Source organism: Crocodylus porosus, unplaced genomic scaffold (genome assembly GCF_001723895.1).
Source record: "Crocodylus porosus isolate Cpor-Errol unplaced genomic scaffold, CroPor_comp1, whole genome shotgun sequence".
Taxonomy (NCBI): domain Eukaryota; kingdom Metazoa; phylum Chordata; order Crocodylia; family Crocodylidae; genus Crocodylus; species Crocodylus porosus.
This window is the reverse complement of record NW_017728943.1, coordinates 97126874-97145528: the sequence shown is the minus strand read 5'-3', so window position 1 is coordinate 97145528 and position 18655 is coordinate 97126874. Positions and strand designations below refer to the sequence as shown.

The following is an 18655-nucleotide window of genomic DNA, read 5'->3' as shown; positions in this document are numbered from 1 at the left end:
GAGTTCACTGTTTAAACTGCCTCCCTAGGACCTCAGGTTGGATGGCATAGGAAGCCAGTTAATTCCTCAAGACGGCAGGAAAAGAGAGACATGAGCCATGGAAAATCTTGGTGCTGCTGACAAATAAGGAAAAAAAAAAAAAGGCATTTTCAGTCAGCAACTGTAGATCTACTGGGGAGTATGGTTCATTTTGCAAACAGAAGGCAGGATAGATACACACCTTTATAAACTAAGTAAATTTACAGTGTGTGGGTGGGAAGTGTGGATGTATGCACACGTGCATACACACACGTCCTCCTACCCACCACAGGAGGTATTTTCTTAAATATTTTTTGGACTCCTAGACTAGATCTGGTCATCTAAAATCGACAAAATACCATTTATACACAGAATAGTAATCTATTTCTCAGTAGATGCATCTACACATGCACTTTATTACAGAGTTGACTAATTAGTAACTTACTTTGCCAAAACACATGTAGATGGTGACAGGGGCTGGCTGGGGCACAAAGTGTGGGGACTGCTTGCTGCCTACCCCTACACTTTAGCATTCATGCCCCAGCAAGCCCCTCTGCTGCTTGATGCCACCACCCAGAGCTGACACCCTCCCCCCCAGCCTAGTGCCAACTTGGGGCTGCTCCACTCTGGCTCAGACTGCTGTGTTACCAGGCTCACATGCAGATGCTGTGTCCAGGAGAAGCTGGCTCCAGCGTGAACTATGCCAGAGTGTATTGCTCTGCATTAATAGCATGTGTAGAGGTACCCAGTGTGTTGATAACCATCACGTGTATACAGCTACACATGCAGGAAGTGAAGCCCACTCTACATTTAAGTGACATTTTTGGGACTTAGATGAACATGTAGATGACCAAATCTGGTACTATAAGCGTTTGGAAAAGAACTGAATGCTTTCCAAATGAGAATTTTGAACAGTCCATTTCATGGGAAATTTTGGAAAAATAGATTTGATTCTGAATCACATAATTGTGTTCTGAAACCTTTCCCACACTGGAGGTCCCAAGTTCGGGCCAACTCGTAAGGTTGTTGAAGTTTGTTAACAGTTTAAAAACTTAAAACTGGAAGAGTCATATCCTATCTCCATGACACAATGAAATTTAATAAAAATAATCCAAATAACTTAATTTAATAAAAGAAGAACAGGCATTTCTGGCAAGATAATAGCTGTGGGCTAAAAAAACAACAACAACCCTAAAACCCAAATCTCTCCTGCAATAAAATAAATAAATAATAGAGAAGTGTGGAGGCTTGTTAGTTCTAGGCTACTGCTGTGGCTCTAAGCAAGAATGATAACAAGAAATCATTACCACAAGGCATTTATTCACCAGGTTCTCCCCCTTAGGCTAGTTCTCCTAACCTAAATGACTTAGCATGAAGAAGCTTACATTGCCATGGCTTTCTCTTTTGCATTAGGTTTTCTTCCACTGATAAAGCTGAAATTCTGTGCCAAGAGTGAATTGAATTTTTAAAATATAAGAAGTTTTAAACATGCTAGGAACAAAGGTAGTTCTTTACAAAGAAAGTTACATCATATGCAAAACAGAACTATTAAGGGAACATTAACATTTCAGATCCAGGTTCAGCTGGCTTTTGAAGTCAAGCATGCCTGTTTCTATTAGGCAGCCTTCCCTCACCTTAACAACACCCTGCTTCAGTTGTATGAGTATTGAATGTCAATGTACACTTGACTTGCATACACAAATGGGGAAATACATATGTACCAAAGAGATGTGTTTGCCGAGTCTGCAGTTCCATAAATAGTTTTGACCTGGAAGTTTGAATTTAAATGCAATAAAAGTACAGCAAAATCTTTTTTTAAATGAAACTCACCATACAAATTGGAGTCTGACTGTGTCAATATGTTTAGGAATCCTCCCAAAAGATTTTTTACAACTCCCTGAAAGAGAAAAACTTTATGGTTCAGTGTCTGAACAAGTCATAAAAAATTGGAGAAGAAACCACACACAATTAGTTTTATGAATTAGTCCAGAGCATCCAAGTCTGATTTTCAGTAATTTTTATCATAACTGTTAATATTTGTGACTGAATGTGTTTTCATGATTCAGACTAATACAGTCACTTCTGGTTTGTGACCTGGATACGAGATTGTGTCTTGTGAAAAGACAAAAGCAGCAATTGTTAATCCACTATCAGTCTGGATACATCTTAAAAAACAATTTTTCTTAGACTGAATTCCAGGAAGTTTCTGTATCACTGAACTGAAAAAGTGCTAGATTTCCAATGACACTGAACAGTCAAAGAATAAGCATCTGCAAACCTAAACTCAAACCTTTTATACGTAAAGTACAATCACAAGATGTATTAAAAGGACAGACAGACAGACAGACAAGGGCTGGAAGGGACCGCAGAAGATCAGAGTCCAGCCCTTCGCCCGAGGGGCAGGAAGCCAGCTGGCGTCATAGGATCCCAGCAAGATAAACATCCAATTTACTCTTGAAGGTGTGGTAACTCCTAAAATCTACATGGCATTGTTTAAGACCTATAAAAACATTAATTTCATGCTGAATATCCTATTTTGTTGAAGTGAATATTACGGTAAATATCAAAATAATGGGGATAGTTTGTCAAATTCTGAAGTATTTGTGGTTTACATTAGTAATATTTAAAAATTTCCCATTAACAAGTTTAAGATACAAAAGACAAGCATAACATTTTTGTAAATTATATTATTCTACCTGGTGCATGAGTAAAGTGGCATTTTTTTCCTTTTGTCTGATGATTTTCAAGAAACTCTCAAAAACGTGGGCAAGCACATCTAGACTTGGGTTACCAGCCAAAAGCAAATTTAATTCTAGCATGCAGATTTCAGGATATATTAATTCTCCTTGATTGAGGCTTTCAGTTAGGTCACTGGAACAACTTGAAGGACCACTGCATCCTGCTTCTGATTTAGTGTCTGCTCCTGAAAGAAAACAATTCAGGATAGTGAAACTCACCCAACTAAAAACCCTTTGATGCGGAAAGTCAGAAGATATGTTACGTATATTCTTTAGAAGAGGTATTATTTTGCTATCAGAAAATAAAAGCTTAAGGAGATTTATAGTTATAAAGCAAATGATTTCAGAAACTCCAGCTATCTTCTTCCCTGATATGTTTACTTAAAATTTGTGACCAAAGAAATCAGAATAAAAAAAAAAATAAAAATAAAAAAACCTGAATAATTGCTTTATTTGGAAATCAATGCTAGCACAGATCCCCATATCAGTGACAGCCTAAAAATACTTCAGCCTATTAAGACAAGTTAGGCTTTTCACTTTTTTAAAAAGTGATTATTGCTTAAAGCAAAATTCATTCACTATAGGCAAATCTACCACTTACAAGATGTGCTTAATGGGCAGTTGCAAGTGCTTCAGGTAAACCCTAAAAGCATGAATTCCTCTTCAAAGTAGATAAAAATTTGAAGTAAACTATAGTTACACACACTTCGCTAAATATCAAGACCCTGGGTGACAATTAAAACGGTAAGTTTGTTCACTTTAAAAGGGGATGAAAAGCTCTGCTTAAGAGGATGCCTCAATTGTTAGTGTAACTTATATTTGCATGCTCCTGGAACCAGGTTAGTAAACAGCCAAAATATTAACTCTCAGTAATAAAACAGGATTAACTCTGCAATGCCTTTTCTAGGCTTGTAGTGATACAGAAGCATGTAGATAACAATTACTGCATAACCACTTACAGTGTACCATTTGATACCAATACATTTTGTAAAAATTGGTCTATAGCATATGCTTACAAAAACAGATTTTCAATACAAAAAGGGATGAAAATGGAAATTTCAGCTTAGCTGTATATTAATGCATTTGATACTATTATAAAAATGTAAATGTTTAAATTTAGTGAAAGAACAGACATTAGGCAAATTCATTTTTTTAAGAATTGTTTTTAACAAGCATGTATCTGAATAATAGATGTGCACACTAGTGGTCAATTAATATAAAAATCCTTGCAAATGAACTAGGAGATTTTTTACAAAATTGTTATGATATTAACTAATAAAGTTAAACATGGATGTATAAAGACAAAAAACAATAGTTCTTCATCACCTTCCCTCTCTACAGAGAGAATACTTTTAGATCATAATCAATACCACCCTTCAGCAAGGATAGCTCAACAGGACTTCAGAGCCGGTTTGACAAAAGCCACAAAACGTTACACAAAGCATTAGACCTAAGAACTTTTATGCAACATTGATTTGAACTGTCCATAGCAAAACTGTTTTGAGCCATTAAAAAAACGCTAAACTGAAAAAAAAAAAAAAAAAAATCAATTAAAAGACTCTCTAATCCATTCTTCCTAGTGCATTCCACTTGCATGTCAGAAAAAGTCTAGTACTCTACCCTCCATTGTGCTCCAAATATCAAGTTCATAAAATAGTCAAAGATATTTTACCTGATGCTTACAAGAACTAGTATTTACCTTCATCTTTGGTTTCACTGTCATCAGGGTTACTTTCACTATCTGCTTCATAGCCTTCTTCTTCAACAAAGAGTTTCAAACTACAGCACTGTGACTCCTCAGTTTCCTCTGAAAGATCCCCTGACTGTGGCACAGACTCCTTTTCAGTTTGTTGGTCCTGTTAAATACATATGTCAAACTTATATGCAGTCCTTTCATTTGTATAATCCCTTCATTAAGCAAAGGAAGTGCTCTGGGATCTTCCCAATCAGTATGCCCCCACTGACGTGCTTCTAAAACCAGTAGAAATTAACTGGCCTACAATTCCTACTGGGAAGTATCATCTATAAACAAGAGTCACAAAAGAAATGTGGGTGGAACTACTTTGTTTCTATTTTTACTTCTTAAAAACAAAAGTGTACTTACATTTTTGTTTTTAAAAAATTAAAAATTTAAAATTATTCCAAAGATAATTCTTGTAAAATACTCAACTAACTTTTGGTAGGGGTTCACCAGGACTTATATTAACTCAGACCTACTGACTAAGAGTAGTCAGAAGAGTTGGTTTCCAATCTAAAAAAAAAATACACACATGTACCTGAGCAAGTAGCACTATTTGTTTCTCCATTTCACCATGAACAACACTATGGGAATACTGATACAATTTATAATAGGTCTTGCAACCATTAGGGTCAATCAGCATCCCATACCAATTTTCTTCCCTTGGAAATTCCTAAGTTGGCAAATAAAACATCTCTGCTGTAGAGCAGGGGCATCAAATTTGCTTGGCTTCACAGACCAGATCTGGACCTGCCTCTGCCAGTGGAACAAGCATTAGGAGCATTAATTGCAGCAGCATTAACCGCATCAGCTCAGGCAGCCATGGGGATTAATGTAGCAGCTGCGGATGCATTTTTGGCAGCAGAGGAACAAGCAACAGGGCTCCATATCCTGGAATCTGGCAACGGGCCTCGCCCACACTTGTCCCATCCCCAACCCCTTTGGGAGCTGCCTCACAGGTCAGATGCTGCTGCTCTGTGGCCTATATCTTTGATACCCATTCTGTAAAGTGAAACAAAAATTGTGTTTCAAGTCATTTTAGGTATATTACCCTGAATCCATACTATATCTTGCTTTTCCTCCTCTCTCAACCTCCTTTAGAAATGAGCCCTTTGACTTATTTCTGATATAGACAACGAAGGCAATAGGTGTTCTCAGAGTCTATTTAAACAAGGCAACCATTAAGTTTGAGAGCTTAGATACATCCATAAAACATTAACTATTAACCACCCTGCACACGCTCTCTAGAGAAGGAGCAGCACTATACGCCTGTTTATTTATAGAGAACTGAATATAGATGCAAACCCTCACACAGGATTATTCTCCTTTAATCAGTATTAATACATTAGTGTCACACCTTCTCAGCTTTTTCTTCAGAATTACCCAGATCAGCAGAAAAATTGCCCAGTGCAACTTGAAGCAGTGAATCAAAGAGTGGTTTTGCCAAGTCAGTTTCAACGACTTTTGCCTGAGTGAGCTGGTCCCGTATTTCAAGTAATATATCTGCCACACACACGTTCTTCATGAGGAAGAAGAAAATAATGTTATAACTGATACTTGGTTGTGACATGGCTCAAAAACTATGATCACCATGCATTTTAAAATTCTCCTGTCCACCTGCCATCTCTTATATAAATGGACTGAATCTTTTACCATGTAGGCGTCCAGGCCCTGCTCCTTATTTGTATAAAGAAGTCTGCACCACCACACATCTGGTAGGTCAAACATTTGCAGGCTGTGGAAATGTAGATATTTTACTTATCAATCATTAGCACAGTAAGGCTGTGCTAATTAGCTCAAGTGCAGTGCCATGCTAACTGTTACACTAACTCTGGACTGGGAGCAGACAGCAGCTCACCATTTCAGCCCTGCACCACTTGGCAGGTAAGTTATTAGTACAGACAGGTCCTACAGAGCACTGTACCTGCACCACTCAATACCCCATTTTGCAAATGTGGAACATGCAAAGAGGTTAAGAGCCTACCCAAGTCCAGAAAGCAAACTGATGCAGAGACAGAACTAGGTGCTAGTCCACTAACTTCTAATTTTATGCCTCCATCTAGAACATACTGCTTTTACAATGTGTATTCTCAGATTAAACACAGAAATACTGGATAACCTAAACATCTTAAGTGCTGTACATACTATTACCATTACTATTTCAGTCCTAACTACCCACCAGGTAGTATAATTTTTTAATTCTCTTCTTGGAATATACGGGTTTAACTGTGTTCTCCCATACCCTTTATCAGTATTTATGGTCTGCACAGTACTCCCTTAAATCAATTTTAATTCCCTCTGTATCTTTAAAACAGCCTGGTTGTGTGTCAAAGTTCCCTTTCCTTCAAATCATCTCCATTTCAGAGCCTTCCACTGACTGATCAGTTTGTTTTAATCACAAGCATCTTTCACTATTTTACTAGATCCAACCTATGAAGACAATGCTTTAGTGGGGGCCAGACTTTTTGGCAGGCATGCCACAAATTCAGTCTCTGTCCTGCCTGAGTACCATTCTGACCCCCTTCCCTATCTGCTGCTCTGCTTTTTCCTCTTTGCCCTGTGCTCCATGACCAATCTGTACTGTGCTGCTTGCCCCTTCCCCAGTCTGCCACATAGGCTGCCAGTGCCATTTGTGGCATGCATGCAGCAAGGTGACCACCCATGTCTTCCAGGATATACCCATCCAAATAAAGATTTAAGAGACATTTATGAGAGCTTTAAGGGAATGAAGAATACTATTTTCCCACCTCTAAAATGACTGTTGATTGATTGATTAGCAAGACAATAATGGCAATAGTTATTCTGCATTTCTCCATTTAAAATTAACTTAAAAAAAAAAAAAAAAAAAAAAAAAAAGCATTTACTACCTGGTGAGGCATCTCCATTTCCAACTTCTGTTGCATATTATTTACACCATGTAGACAAATAGTCAGGAGAGCTTCCAAAAGTCTTATACTCTGAAATGCCCACTCATTCTCTTGTCTTTCAGCAGCTTCTAGTTCAGGATGAACAGGAGTACCTGAAATTTGTTCCACACTAAAAGAGTGGTCATTGGAAATATGTTCAGACACTTGTCTTGTAGCCTCAGAATTTTCAACCAGACTATGAACCTCTGTTGATGCCAACTTATTTTTCTTAGTCACATGAGACAAGGCTTCTTTGAAAACAGGCTCAATTCGAGGACTCTCATTCACATTTTTACTGTTTTCAGTAAAAAGTCCCTCCTTTTTTTCTTGCTGCTTTTCTTTATTTTTGGAAAGTTTCTGGATAATCATAATCAACAACTTATGGCATACTTCAAAGCCACCCAATCTATGGAACTGCCTCTGGAAAACCGAACTGTACAAATAGATCCAACGACACATAGCCCAAATGTCTGCTGCTCTGTGGATATGCTCTGGGGAAGGTAAAACAAGGCTTTCTAGTGACAGACATGGTAGCTTGTGACTCAAAGGTTCACTAGCTGTACTATCATAGCCTGAAGTATCTTCAGAATCATTAGCTGAATCCCTATCACAATCTGCTTCTTTACTCACACACAAAAAGGCCACACAGAGGAACAAATTTATTGTGTTGACATGAATGTCTTGGCTGATGGACTTTTTTTTCTTTGGATAAGCTTCTTTAAGGCCAGCATAAAACTTGCTCAGGCTCTGAGGAACATCTGAATTCCTCTGCTGGCTACACAAGGAAGCAGGTAGATCCAAAGTAGACTCCTTTTGTTCACTATTCAAACCTTCTAACTCTGGCATTGCTTGGTCTTTCTGCTGGTCTCCAAGGGAGAATATAAGAGTTTCAAAAACTTTCAGAGAATGAACTCTTACCGAATCCAAGTAATTTAGTTCTGTCATTTGGTTAACTCCATTACAACTTAAAAACAAGTCTCTTATTACCCTGTAGGGAAAAAAAAAAAAAGCACAGAAAAATTATAAAGCTTGGCATGAACTCAGGGGGGCAGAGAAAATGAAAGTATACATACAGGCAACTGAAAGAACGTGCACGTGCGCATGCATATACACATACCCCCCTGCCCCCCACTTCAGCAGCTTTCAGAAAATGTGGGTTTATAACAACTGGGCCCAGGGGCAGATCCTGACAAAAGTGGCACCCCCCTCCCAACCCCAACTTTGTGTGTTGCATGCACTCACTAGCACATCAGCTTAGCATGTAGAAGTTCTGCATGTGCAGCAAGCTCTGAGCTCACCAGCTGGTCAGCACAGGAACTGGTTGGACCCCCTGCTTTCACATGGGTCCTGAGCCTAGGGGTAACCACTACTGCCGTTTGCCCTTTCTTATCCTTCCTGCCACACCCACCCGCACCCCAGTCACTAAATTAGCTGAACTCATTGACCAGAGGGACTGGGGTGTCAAATGATGGTGAAGCTCCAGAGTTGCATGGAAGTAGGGGCTCAATGCCACCACTGCTCATTCCCTCTTCCCCTGCTGCTGAATATGGGAATGTGGGGGTGGGAGGGTTAAACAACAGCAGCACTCATCCCCTGGGTTCCAGAGCTGAGAGAGAGCAGGGCCTCCGGACAGACCCCATGCTGACCAGCTGGTGAACTCAAAGCCTGCAGTACACAGAGCTGGAGCTGCACTCATGTACCAGCTAGCTCAGTGCTCATTGGCATCCAGGCCCATATCAAAACTGGTACTGCCATGCCCCCTTCAGCTGTGTGGCTCTTGAGTAGTGAGCTCTCTATCTTGCTGCAATCCTGGATACACTCATGTTTATGTATTCTGGTCACAGGGTTATAAGTGAGGTCCAATGCAAATTTTTCCCTCATTTACCACCACATAAAGGATTTAATCTTACAGTTCTACAAAGTCAGTTTTTGCATTATTCTGGAGTCCCAAGTCAATCATCTATTGATTGTATGTTCTCGCTCCACTATCTTATTTTGTACAAGGAATTTATGTTGATGGACCACCACAATGCACCTCATGCAGACCAGAAGAACAAGCTGTTTAGGACATTTTTAGCTGTTTTGGCTTTTGTTTTGCATTTAAGTTCATCCCAGAACATTTAGCACTTTGTTTTAATTTGATATTCACTTCTTGCACTTCCTTAATTTCCCAAAGTCTCTTACACCATAAATTTAAAATTCCATGAAATGACAGAATGAATGGCTTTTGCCCATAAACTGTTTTCTCAAGAACTCAAATGTCTGATCAAGATGTAAACGAGAGCCAATAATAATTACAAACTGTCCCCTGACAACTGTGAAGTCTGTTAGAACCCTAGGTAACTAATGACATTCTTAAAGCTCCAGATGGATCAGAGGACATCACCTGCTAGGAATGAAGGATATATCCTTACATGTGCTCTATTTTGTGCACACAGACTTAATCACAATGCTGCTTCATGCTAAAATAAAAGCCAAAACAATGAAGTGGCAATTAATTTCTTCCTTATTTTGGAATTATGAACAATGTCAATTTAAGCATCTTTGATAAAAGATGTAATAGGACATTTAGAACAACATAAGCATTGATATTTCTCTGAAAGCTGTTCAAATACAGTAAATAGATTGCCAAGAATTAACAAGCCAAACCCTTCATACAGTGGTATGTAAACGTATTCAACAAGCACACAACAGATTTAAATTGCATTCTATAGGAATATTTTAAACCCATACATATGATCATCATTCCAGATCAACAGTCTTGATATTTATGAATCTACTGGCAAAGCTATAATTAAACATGTAGCATTCATTTGGTCGCCATCACTTCATGACCAAAGTGCAAGATGCACCTGATTACATTATATTCAAGTTAATGACTGAACATTTATCATTTGTCATAGAAAAACTCTATCTATTAATAGATACAATATTAACCAACCTGGATTTAAATAATGCAGGCAGTGTCTGTAAATAAATCTGAAGTACTTCCTGAGGCAAATATTGGCTATGACTGCATGCTGTAGTTACCCCTAGTTGCTGGGTGTGATGGGCTAACTCAACTCCTCTCTGCAGCACTGGGTTATATATATAGTTATATAGCTTCCACTGAACCACAGCATTGCCCTTTTGGATTAAGTGACAAATGTGGGTCGCTATCTGCACACTGCATAATTTGTCTTCTTCAAAAACAAGATCCTGGTAAGCCTCCAAAGCATCCCATTTCAACAACATATCTTCAGATCCATTAGTAGGTAAGATCCCTTGAAACCTGTAAGAGGAACCTGAAAAACTGGATGCAGGGCCTGCATCGGGAGAGTTGCCTTGCATAGTCTCTTCTAATTCGGCAAGTTGGTCACAGTCAATTGTGCAAATATTGCAGGCTGCCTGTACAATTTTTTGAGATACTTCAGCTCCACCCAATTGATCCAATATAAACTTGTTAAGGATGCTCAAAACATATTGTTGAAAGTTTTTTAATACTGGTAATTTGGAAGCATGGAGTAATGGTGTAATCACAGATTTTGGGTCCATACAACAGCATATTCCTACGTTATTCATACCTGACAGTATTTGAACACAGGTACTGCTTAAAGAAACTTGTTGCAGCAAATGCAAGCACTGGTGAGCACAAACAGCAATGCAACAGCACCGTTCAGGATAACAGACTTCTCCATCCATGGTCTCCTCAAAGGGGTTTTTTGAAAACTGGTTTTTAAAAGCAGAAACTGGAAGCCCCGAAAGATCTCTGTGGTGATGCATGAAGTGAGAATACTCACATCGCCTATGTCTCTTTCGTGTACACATTGACTGATGAAGCTGCTCGGATTTCACTTTTTTGACGGTGCTGATTATTTTCATAATGCTATTAATTAGTTCTTTTAGATGCTCTGACGCTTCGTTAGTTATTCCCTCCTCCTTTGTGACCAACCATTCCATTTGAAGGACTACCATTTCAAAGAGTTTAAATCCTTGGTGTTGTACGAACTCATGAAACAGATCCATAGCTTGACTAAAGTAGAATGGGTTAGAGGCTGCGCTCTGAAGGCAACAGATCAGAATATGCAAAACCCCTTCTAGCAGCTCAGGTAAAATAAGGGCTCTGTGACAATACTTGAAGAATACATAGTCATCCTCAACCCCCTGTAGTGTTTTCTTTTGCTTTGGAGCAGAAGGATCAGACTTCTTTTCCAAAGCAATTCTGATGTTTAAAGCTGCCCTAAGCAAATCTGTTAGATTTTTTCTCAAGTTGTCAGGCATTGACTCAGAACAGCTAATATCTAAGGACATAAGATGCAGCACTGTTCTAAAGAGCATTCTTTGAACTAATGCCACAGGTTCTTCTGTCCAGCCTACAGAAACCACTTCACTTTCTGCAGAACTATTTATATTGCAACAGTCTCCAAAACCTGATAAGAATTCTGTTAATGTAGGTACTACACTTGCTGAAAGGGCAGAACTGTGATTCAAGGTAATATCAAATTTATATACTTTTTCTAACAGTGACAACAAGACATGGCACAAGTCAAATGGAGAATTGTCCATGCTGCCAATAACAGTAGCTGCAGCTGGCTCACTTAAAGTCTCAGGATTTAGTTCGTGTGCTGGAATGTTTTGTCTAGACTTCTCTGAATTCATAGCATCAAGATTAGAATTTGGTACTGCTTCTGCTGATGGCTGATCACACAGACTTGCAAGGAAGTTGTCCCTGGGTGGATACATTACAAAAGGCTGCAAGAATTGGGACCGCCTGTGTTTTATCATTATGGTAGTCTTGTCATCTGAATTGCCTTCAGAATCTGAAGTAGATAACTGAGATTTTCTTGCATCTCTCACTGAATAACGGTGGGTAGTCCTGCGCTGGCGCCTACTTTTTCGAGAGAAGGGATATATTTTTCCAGAAGGCTGAAGAGATGGAGGAGAGTTTCCTTCTAAACTTATTTTTTCCTGAGTGGATTTCAGAGAACCTGAATTTGTCTCTTTGGTTAGGCATACATCAACTGTGAAGGGTAGTCTGAAACCTGCTGAAAGACAGGGGAAGGGAAGGGGAAGTGGGGGGAGAACAATAAATAAATAAATAAATAAATAAATAAATAAAATCAGTGCATAAACAAACTTAGAATTAAACGTGCCCTTAGTGCTTTGTGCTGTAATCTGAATACAAATATTTTGGAGATACATATTGTTTAGTCTCTCTCAAGGGTCATGATCATGGAGTGATCTACGATTTTGGAAAGAGATGTGTAGATAGTCCATGTCATGTTATACGCGATAATGTGCCACATATTTCTCCACTTAAACAGAAACTAGAAGCTTTACTAATATGCTATATTACTCAATTTAAGATTGAATAAAAATATGTAAATTTATTGCAACAACCACCAATTTGATATATTATACACTCAGTTTTAAAAACCCCAACAAACAAGGTAAAAATAGTCGAAAGACAGTGTTTCATTAGTCCTGTGGTCATTATAACTAAAATATGCATTTCATTCAGATTAATAACATAAAACCTAGGCTTCTTGAACATCTTTATAATGTCTCCAATACTTCACTGTCAGTCATTTCTATACCTAAATTAATATAACCACACCTGAGTTAAAGTTTCTAATTAGAGCTAAAACAGTCTTCAGGTCTTTGAAATACAAGAGACATTACCAGCAATGGCTAGCAAAAAGCAAAATTGCAAAAGAAAGGAAAGTTTGAATAGTGGAACATCAAGACCATTTGAAAAAGAGAGGGACATTAACACCAGTGACGTGAAGAAAGATTAGTAGCATTCTGGTAGAGTATAAATGAGCCACCGAGTCAGCTGACTCCCTCACTCTTACCTGGACAGAAATACCACTGCCACTGCCAGGCAGCTGGTTTAAAATTTTTGGTGGAGCAAGAATTAAAGGGAGTTGCAACTGTACCACTGCACCTTCCCTGCATATGCTTTACTTTACTTTTATTCGTTCTTTCAGTAAACTTCATGACAAGTCATCACAAAATGGTTATTAGCAATGCAGATTTAGGAATCCTATTAACCCATTCACACCAATATGGACAAGCAAGGATAATGTTTCTGCGATGATAAAACAGTCAAAATCTAAACTTTCACTTTTCTCTTGAATGGAAGCACCTCATGTCTTTTTTTCCTTGAAGAATCAAAATATCCTACATCTCAAGTAGAAGAGGTATCTTTCTCCCTTCAAAATCTGATTCAGAAAACCCCCTCACTTTTAGGCTATGGACAGAAGTTGCACATAAACCAGTTTAAGTCATCAGAGTAACAGAACAGAAGCTCAATGAAAATACACCAGTTTCAAAATGGCTGAATCTGGTTTAAGATAAACCTAGATAAATCAGTTACATATCAGACTTAACTGATTTAAGTCAAACTTGTTTATGAAGGTTCTGTCCCAGACCCCTTCCCGGTTCAAGTTAAAATCACAGTCCCCTAGCATCCCAGCATGTTTTCCAACCCTGGGCTGGGCTGGGCTGTGCTGTGCTGTTTGCTTCAACAGAGAAGGTGGAGAGAGGGGAAAGGCAGAGACTGCAAATCCCAGAGACTTCAAGGGTAGCAGGAAGAGGAAGTGAACACACAGTCAAAGCTGGCTATGTGGCAGAGGGTTGTGCTCTAGCACCCCCAGCTTCTGGACTGAGCTACTGCAGGTATGTGACTACATTTCCTGAATCAGAAGTGAACGTCTGTCCAGTTGTTTCTCAGTTTAATCTCTGTAGCTTGGACTAACCTGCAAAGACTGAACTGGTTCAGCCTCGGGCTTTTTGACTGTCTGTACTTAGCCTTAAAAGGACAAAAACCAAAGTCAGGTTCCTGACAATCCACTCAAGACTTATCTGACCAACAGAACCAAAATATTACTTTAGGGGCCCTATACACGTTCAAATTAAAGCTGGATAAAAACCAGCTGTAGAATTGTAACACATTTTCAAGCACTACTTTATAGCCAGTTGTATCTTTTTATAGCTTGACAGCCATTTTTATTGTGTGATAACTATTTTGCACACGTGGCTTGTCTAAAATTATGCATGATGAACCAGTTAATTAAATTGCATAATACATGTGATCTGTAGCAGGGCCTATGGATCAGATATTCTGAACTCTTCTCTTGTACTGCTCCATCAAGCAGAACAGTCTTTTTTACAAGAAAGTGTCTGAACAAAAGCCCATTGAGGGCATGTATACATGTGAAGGACCTCTGTCCAACACATGCTAATTAGCACGTCAGAGCACACAATTATGCTAATTAGTGTGCTCCAGCAGCCTCCATGTCATGCGTCATCAGTGTTCCTGTGCTTCAAAATGGTGGTAGGGGTGCTGTAACTAAAGCTCATTGGACAAGCTTTAGTTACAGCACCCCCACCACCATTTTGAAGTGTGGGACACTGAATACACATGACGTTGTGGGTCTTTTCTATTATAGTGGCTCTCAGAGCTGTTCTAATTAAAGAACCCTCTCTTCTACCCCAGAGCACATGTATAGACCCCCTAAGTGCTTAGTTCAAGTGCTTGTTCAGAACTCTAGAAAAACACTGTCTAATCTTAACTGATCTGGGATACCTGGATAAAAATGGCAGTTGGGATGCCCAGCTGATATTGGTGAGGGTTTACTTTTGTAGGGATTTAGGCAGGGAAGTGGTACTTGAGGGTATGGGGGAATGGAGTTCAAGTTTTGGCATTTTGTTTGGGGAATCTACTATTTTCTGCATGTAGGTTGTTTATCCTAACCTAACATACTTTACTAAAAAGGGCATGCAGAACTACCTGAACACAACAGCCATTTACCAAAAAGATCTCTCTGCATCTAGCCATGAAGCCTATTGCAAATACCTTCATTCCTTAATACAACTGTTCTTAACCTTTTGACTCAAGGCACTGCTCGGAAAATGCCAGCTCTTAGCTTTTAGTTGTTTCCTGACAACGGAAAAACAATGGAGCCGTGCTTGTGTTGCAAAGAATTCAGCAAGACCACAACATACAATCATGTGTAGCTGTTTACATATCCACTATTGCATGGTACCCTTAAAAAGGATCTCAAATCATGCTGGGGTGCTGAACCACTCTGGTTGAGAATCACTGCCCTAAAGAAATGAGTTAGTCTGTAAGGTGGTCCTCCTTTTCACTACATTCACTACACGTTAGCTAGGTATTCAGATGGGAAAGTTTTATAGACTGTACATGAAGGTAAGGTTTCATACTTAAATAAGTGCAACTTTATTTTGAACTAATCCTTGCAAAATTATTATCCTATTATAGGACCACAAGAAAGCACATTTCATACCAAGTTACATTAGAAGTGCACACAGAGAAAGGAATGTAATTATGCAGAGTCAGCCAACAGAAGTAGTAAAGTTGCATACAATAATCATCAGATTTTGTCTTTAAATCTTGTAAATCTATGTACGGTAACGAGACATGAGACACAAAGACGTTTTATTAAAAAAGGAACGAAACGGCAAGCAAGTTGTCTCCCTCACTGATCTAAATCTTTAGCTTTTCAAATCTATTCTGTCCTATATTAAAAGTACCCGAAAGGTAACCAGTCTGACATGTAAAACTGCCTGCCTGAAAATCCTGCATAACATGTGATTTTAAGTTCAGGCCTAGGGGTGCAGAAAGATGATTGACACCCATAACTATTCCCAACTCTATTCATCTTAAATCTTAGGAATGTAATATTTTGCTTTCTAAACTTGAAAAAAAAAAAAAAATGCAATCTTTACCCATTCACATCCATCCAGAATGCAGTTATGAAAATAATCCTGTCTCACTGTTCTAACCATGTCACCTTTTTTCCAGTCACTTCACTGGCTCCTCCTTTTCACAGACATAGGGCATTTGCTTATCTCACTTTCAAAGCCATTGTCTGCCAAACACTCTCCACCTATCATTGTTAATTCACTATCAAGACAAGAACTGTTGCAGAGACTGATGCTTGCTTCCAATCAGACCACGATGCTAACAACTACTGCCCACTCATTCAATTGTCAGAAGTACCTTCACACTTTCCTTCCTTCCACATCCCTCTTTGCAGTTGAAGACCCCTGTAGATATCTTCAAATTTCCTTCAAATACCTCCTTTCCCTGATACTTACAAAAAAAGTGGAAGGTGAGCAAACCAATTACCAAGACCATTGCCTTTTCTGCAGGCCAATATTAAATGATCTCCTTATACACACTTGTACACTTCTGGGGAGGGACCATCTTAGCATCATAACCTCTGGGAAGGAACCCTCCTTGTTCTGTTTGTACACACCTAGCCCAATGACTATCACTCCTAAGTGCTAAGGAATACAAATACCATAGGTCAAGCATTAGCAACATTTTAGGAGGAAGATGTACACTTTTATAGACAAAGCAAGAAAGATATATAGAGAGAGCACTCGTGCCGACTGATTTTAGACTAAGATGGCTAATGTTTTAGCAGCAATGGACCAAATTAATGCAGCCAAAAGGCACGCTGCGTTTGCAACCCAGCTTCCACTGTCCCCTCTCCACCTCTGCTTCCCCACATCGCTGAATGTCTCCAGTTACTCGCAACATTCCAGATTTATGGGCTGAACGAAACTGCTTGGTGGACAGGATCCAGCTCATAGGCCACAGGTTACAAACTCTGACATAGATTAATTTTGTCATGTGCAATTCCATAACAGCATTAAAGCATACCTATTGCTTTTTCTTCTTGGACAGGTATTTTCCATACCAGTGGCAGAAGTGAGAGAAGGAGAGTTAGGAGTTCTTCTCGACATGTCAGCTCCTGTATTTGGAAACAAAGGTTCTTAGTTGGACACTTTCATCTAACAGACTCAAAATTTTAAAATGTTGTTAAAAAAAAGTTTTAGAACACCTATTCAAATCCTTTTATCATCCTCCTTTCTACATCTCTAAAAGCCACACGAGGAAAAAAAAAAGATGCCAACACTTCTTGTAGAGTACTATAATCTTAGACTGTAGCCAATCAAAAAGCATTGCAAGTATTTAGCATAACTTTGCAACTACTTCTATAAATATCAAAGTACTCCAAGCCTTTCATACTGAAGGAATTCCTCACCCAAGGGTGAACAAAACTATTAGATTAAAAATTGAAAGCAAATAGCTTCTGCTGATTTGAAGGGAGAAGGCATGAAACCCAAGGAAAAATTCCCCCTGGTTCCAAAACACAGTACTTTATTGGAATATTCTTTTATCCTTGCCACCTTTCCTAAAACGATGGAGTTGGGTTTTTTTAAATAAGTTTGAATTTATTTATTTCAATTTAATTCATGAACTGAAAAAGTTAAATCAGTAATAGTTTGTCATGATGCATTAGCCATCTATCAGTAAAGCCAGTTAAAAAAAAAAATCCTCTGGAGAGAACTAGAATGTGCAATGCAAATGAAAACCTAAACAATATACAGCTTTAATGAAAGTATTTCCATAATTTTCAAAGCCCTATGCAAGTGTATGCTGTCTTCGCCAGAGTTTTACAAGTGTCAGTTAAGCACCTGTATTAAGTTGAACTAGCAAAATTTTTCTTTTGAAATTCTGAAGTTAAACTGTGGATTGGGGTGGGCAGAATACAGCCTGCAGGCAGCATCCGACATGCAAGGCCATTCTATCCGGCCCACGGGGCCCTTAAAAAAAACAAAACAAAAAACAAACAAACAAAAAAAACCATTAGAAACTTAAAATTTATCTGTCCTTGGTTCCTGTCAAAGATGACAGGAACCAAGGGTAGAAGGACCCAAGGGAAGCACTGGAGAGCTCCTGCATGACCAGGGCCCGCTTGGCTCTGCCCCCCCACAGCCAGAAGCCCCAGCACGGGCTTCTGGCCTGGGACCAGGTGGCTGCCCCCAGCATGGGAGGCTCAGGTAAGGGTGTGGGGGGGAAGGGCACAGGAGTAGCTGGTACTGAGCATGGGGAAAAGCAGCCCTTTGCCCACCCCATAGCCAGCACTCCCTGCTACAGCCTCTTGGAGCCTGCGTGGGGCTGTCCTGAGCAGACAAAGGCAGCCCCATGTGGGCTGCAAGCAGCTACAGCGCAGGGCACTGGCCATAGGGCAGGGCTGCTTTTCCCCTGCACTCAGCACCAGCTTGTAACCCACTGCCAGCCTGGGCCCCACAACTCCGGGCTCACCCCCTGGGGCTGCCCCACGGTGGCAGCAGCTGTGGCCCCCCCTCTTGCCACACCAGGCAGTGTTTGCTGCTGCTGCCCAGTGTGCAAGCTCCAGGCAGGCAGCAACAGCAAACGCTGCCCAGCAGAGCAA

At 39.5% G+C, this 18655-nt stretch overlaps 1 protein-coding gene across 1 annotated transcript in view; it reads right to left on the bottom strand.

Annotated features, from left to right (window-relative positions):
* The window catches only part of LYST (lysosomal trafficking regulator), a 122266-nt gene that overhangs the window by 77561 nt on the left and 26050 nt on the right, over nt 1–18655 (bottom strand). The window contains exons 4-10 of the mRNA XM_019549833.1: nt 17077–17167; nt 10342–12424; nt 7362–8388; nt 5852–6013; nt 4456–4612; nt 2715–2941; nt 1849–1915 (exon numbers count right to left, since the gene is read on the bottom strand). Of these exons, the coding sequence (XP_019405378.1) occupies nt 1849–1915; nt 2715–2941; nt 4456–4612; nt 5852–6013; nt 7362–8388; nt 10342–12424; nt 17077–17167 (3814 nt within the window). The remainder of the gene's footprint in view (nt 1–1848; nt 1916–2714; nt 2942–4455; nt 4613–5851; nt 6014–7361; nt 8389–10341; nt 12425–17076; nt 17168–18655) is intronic.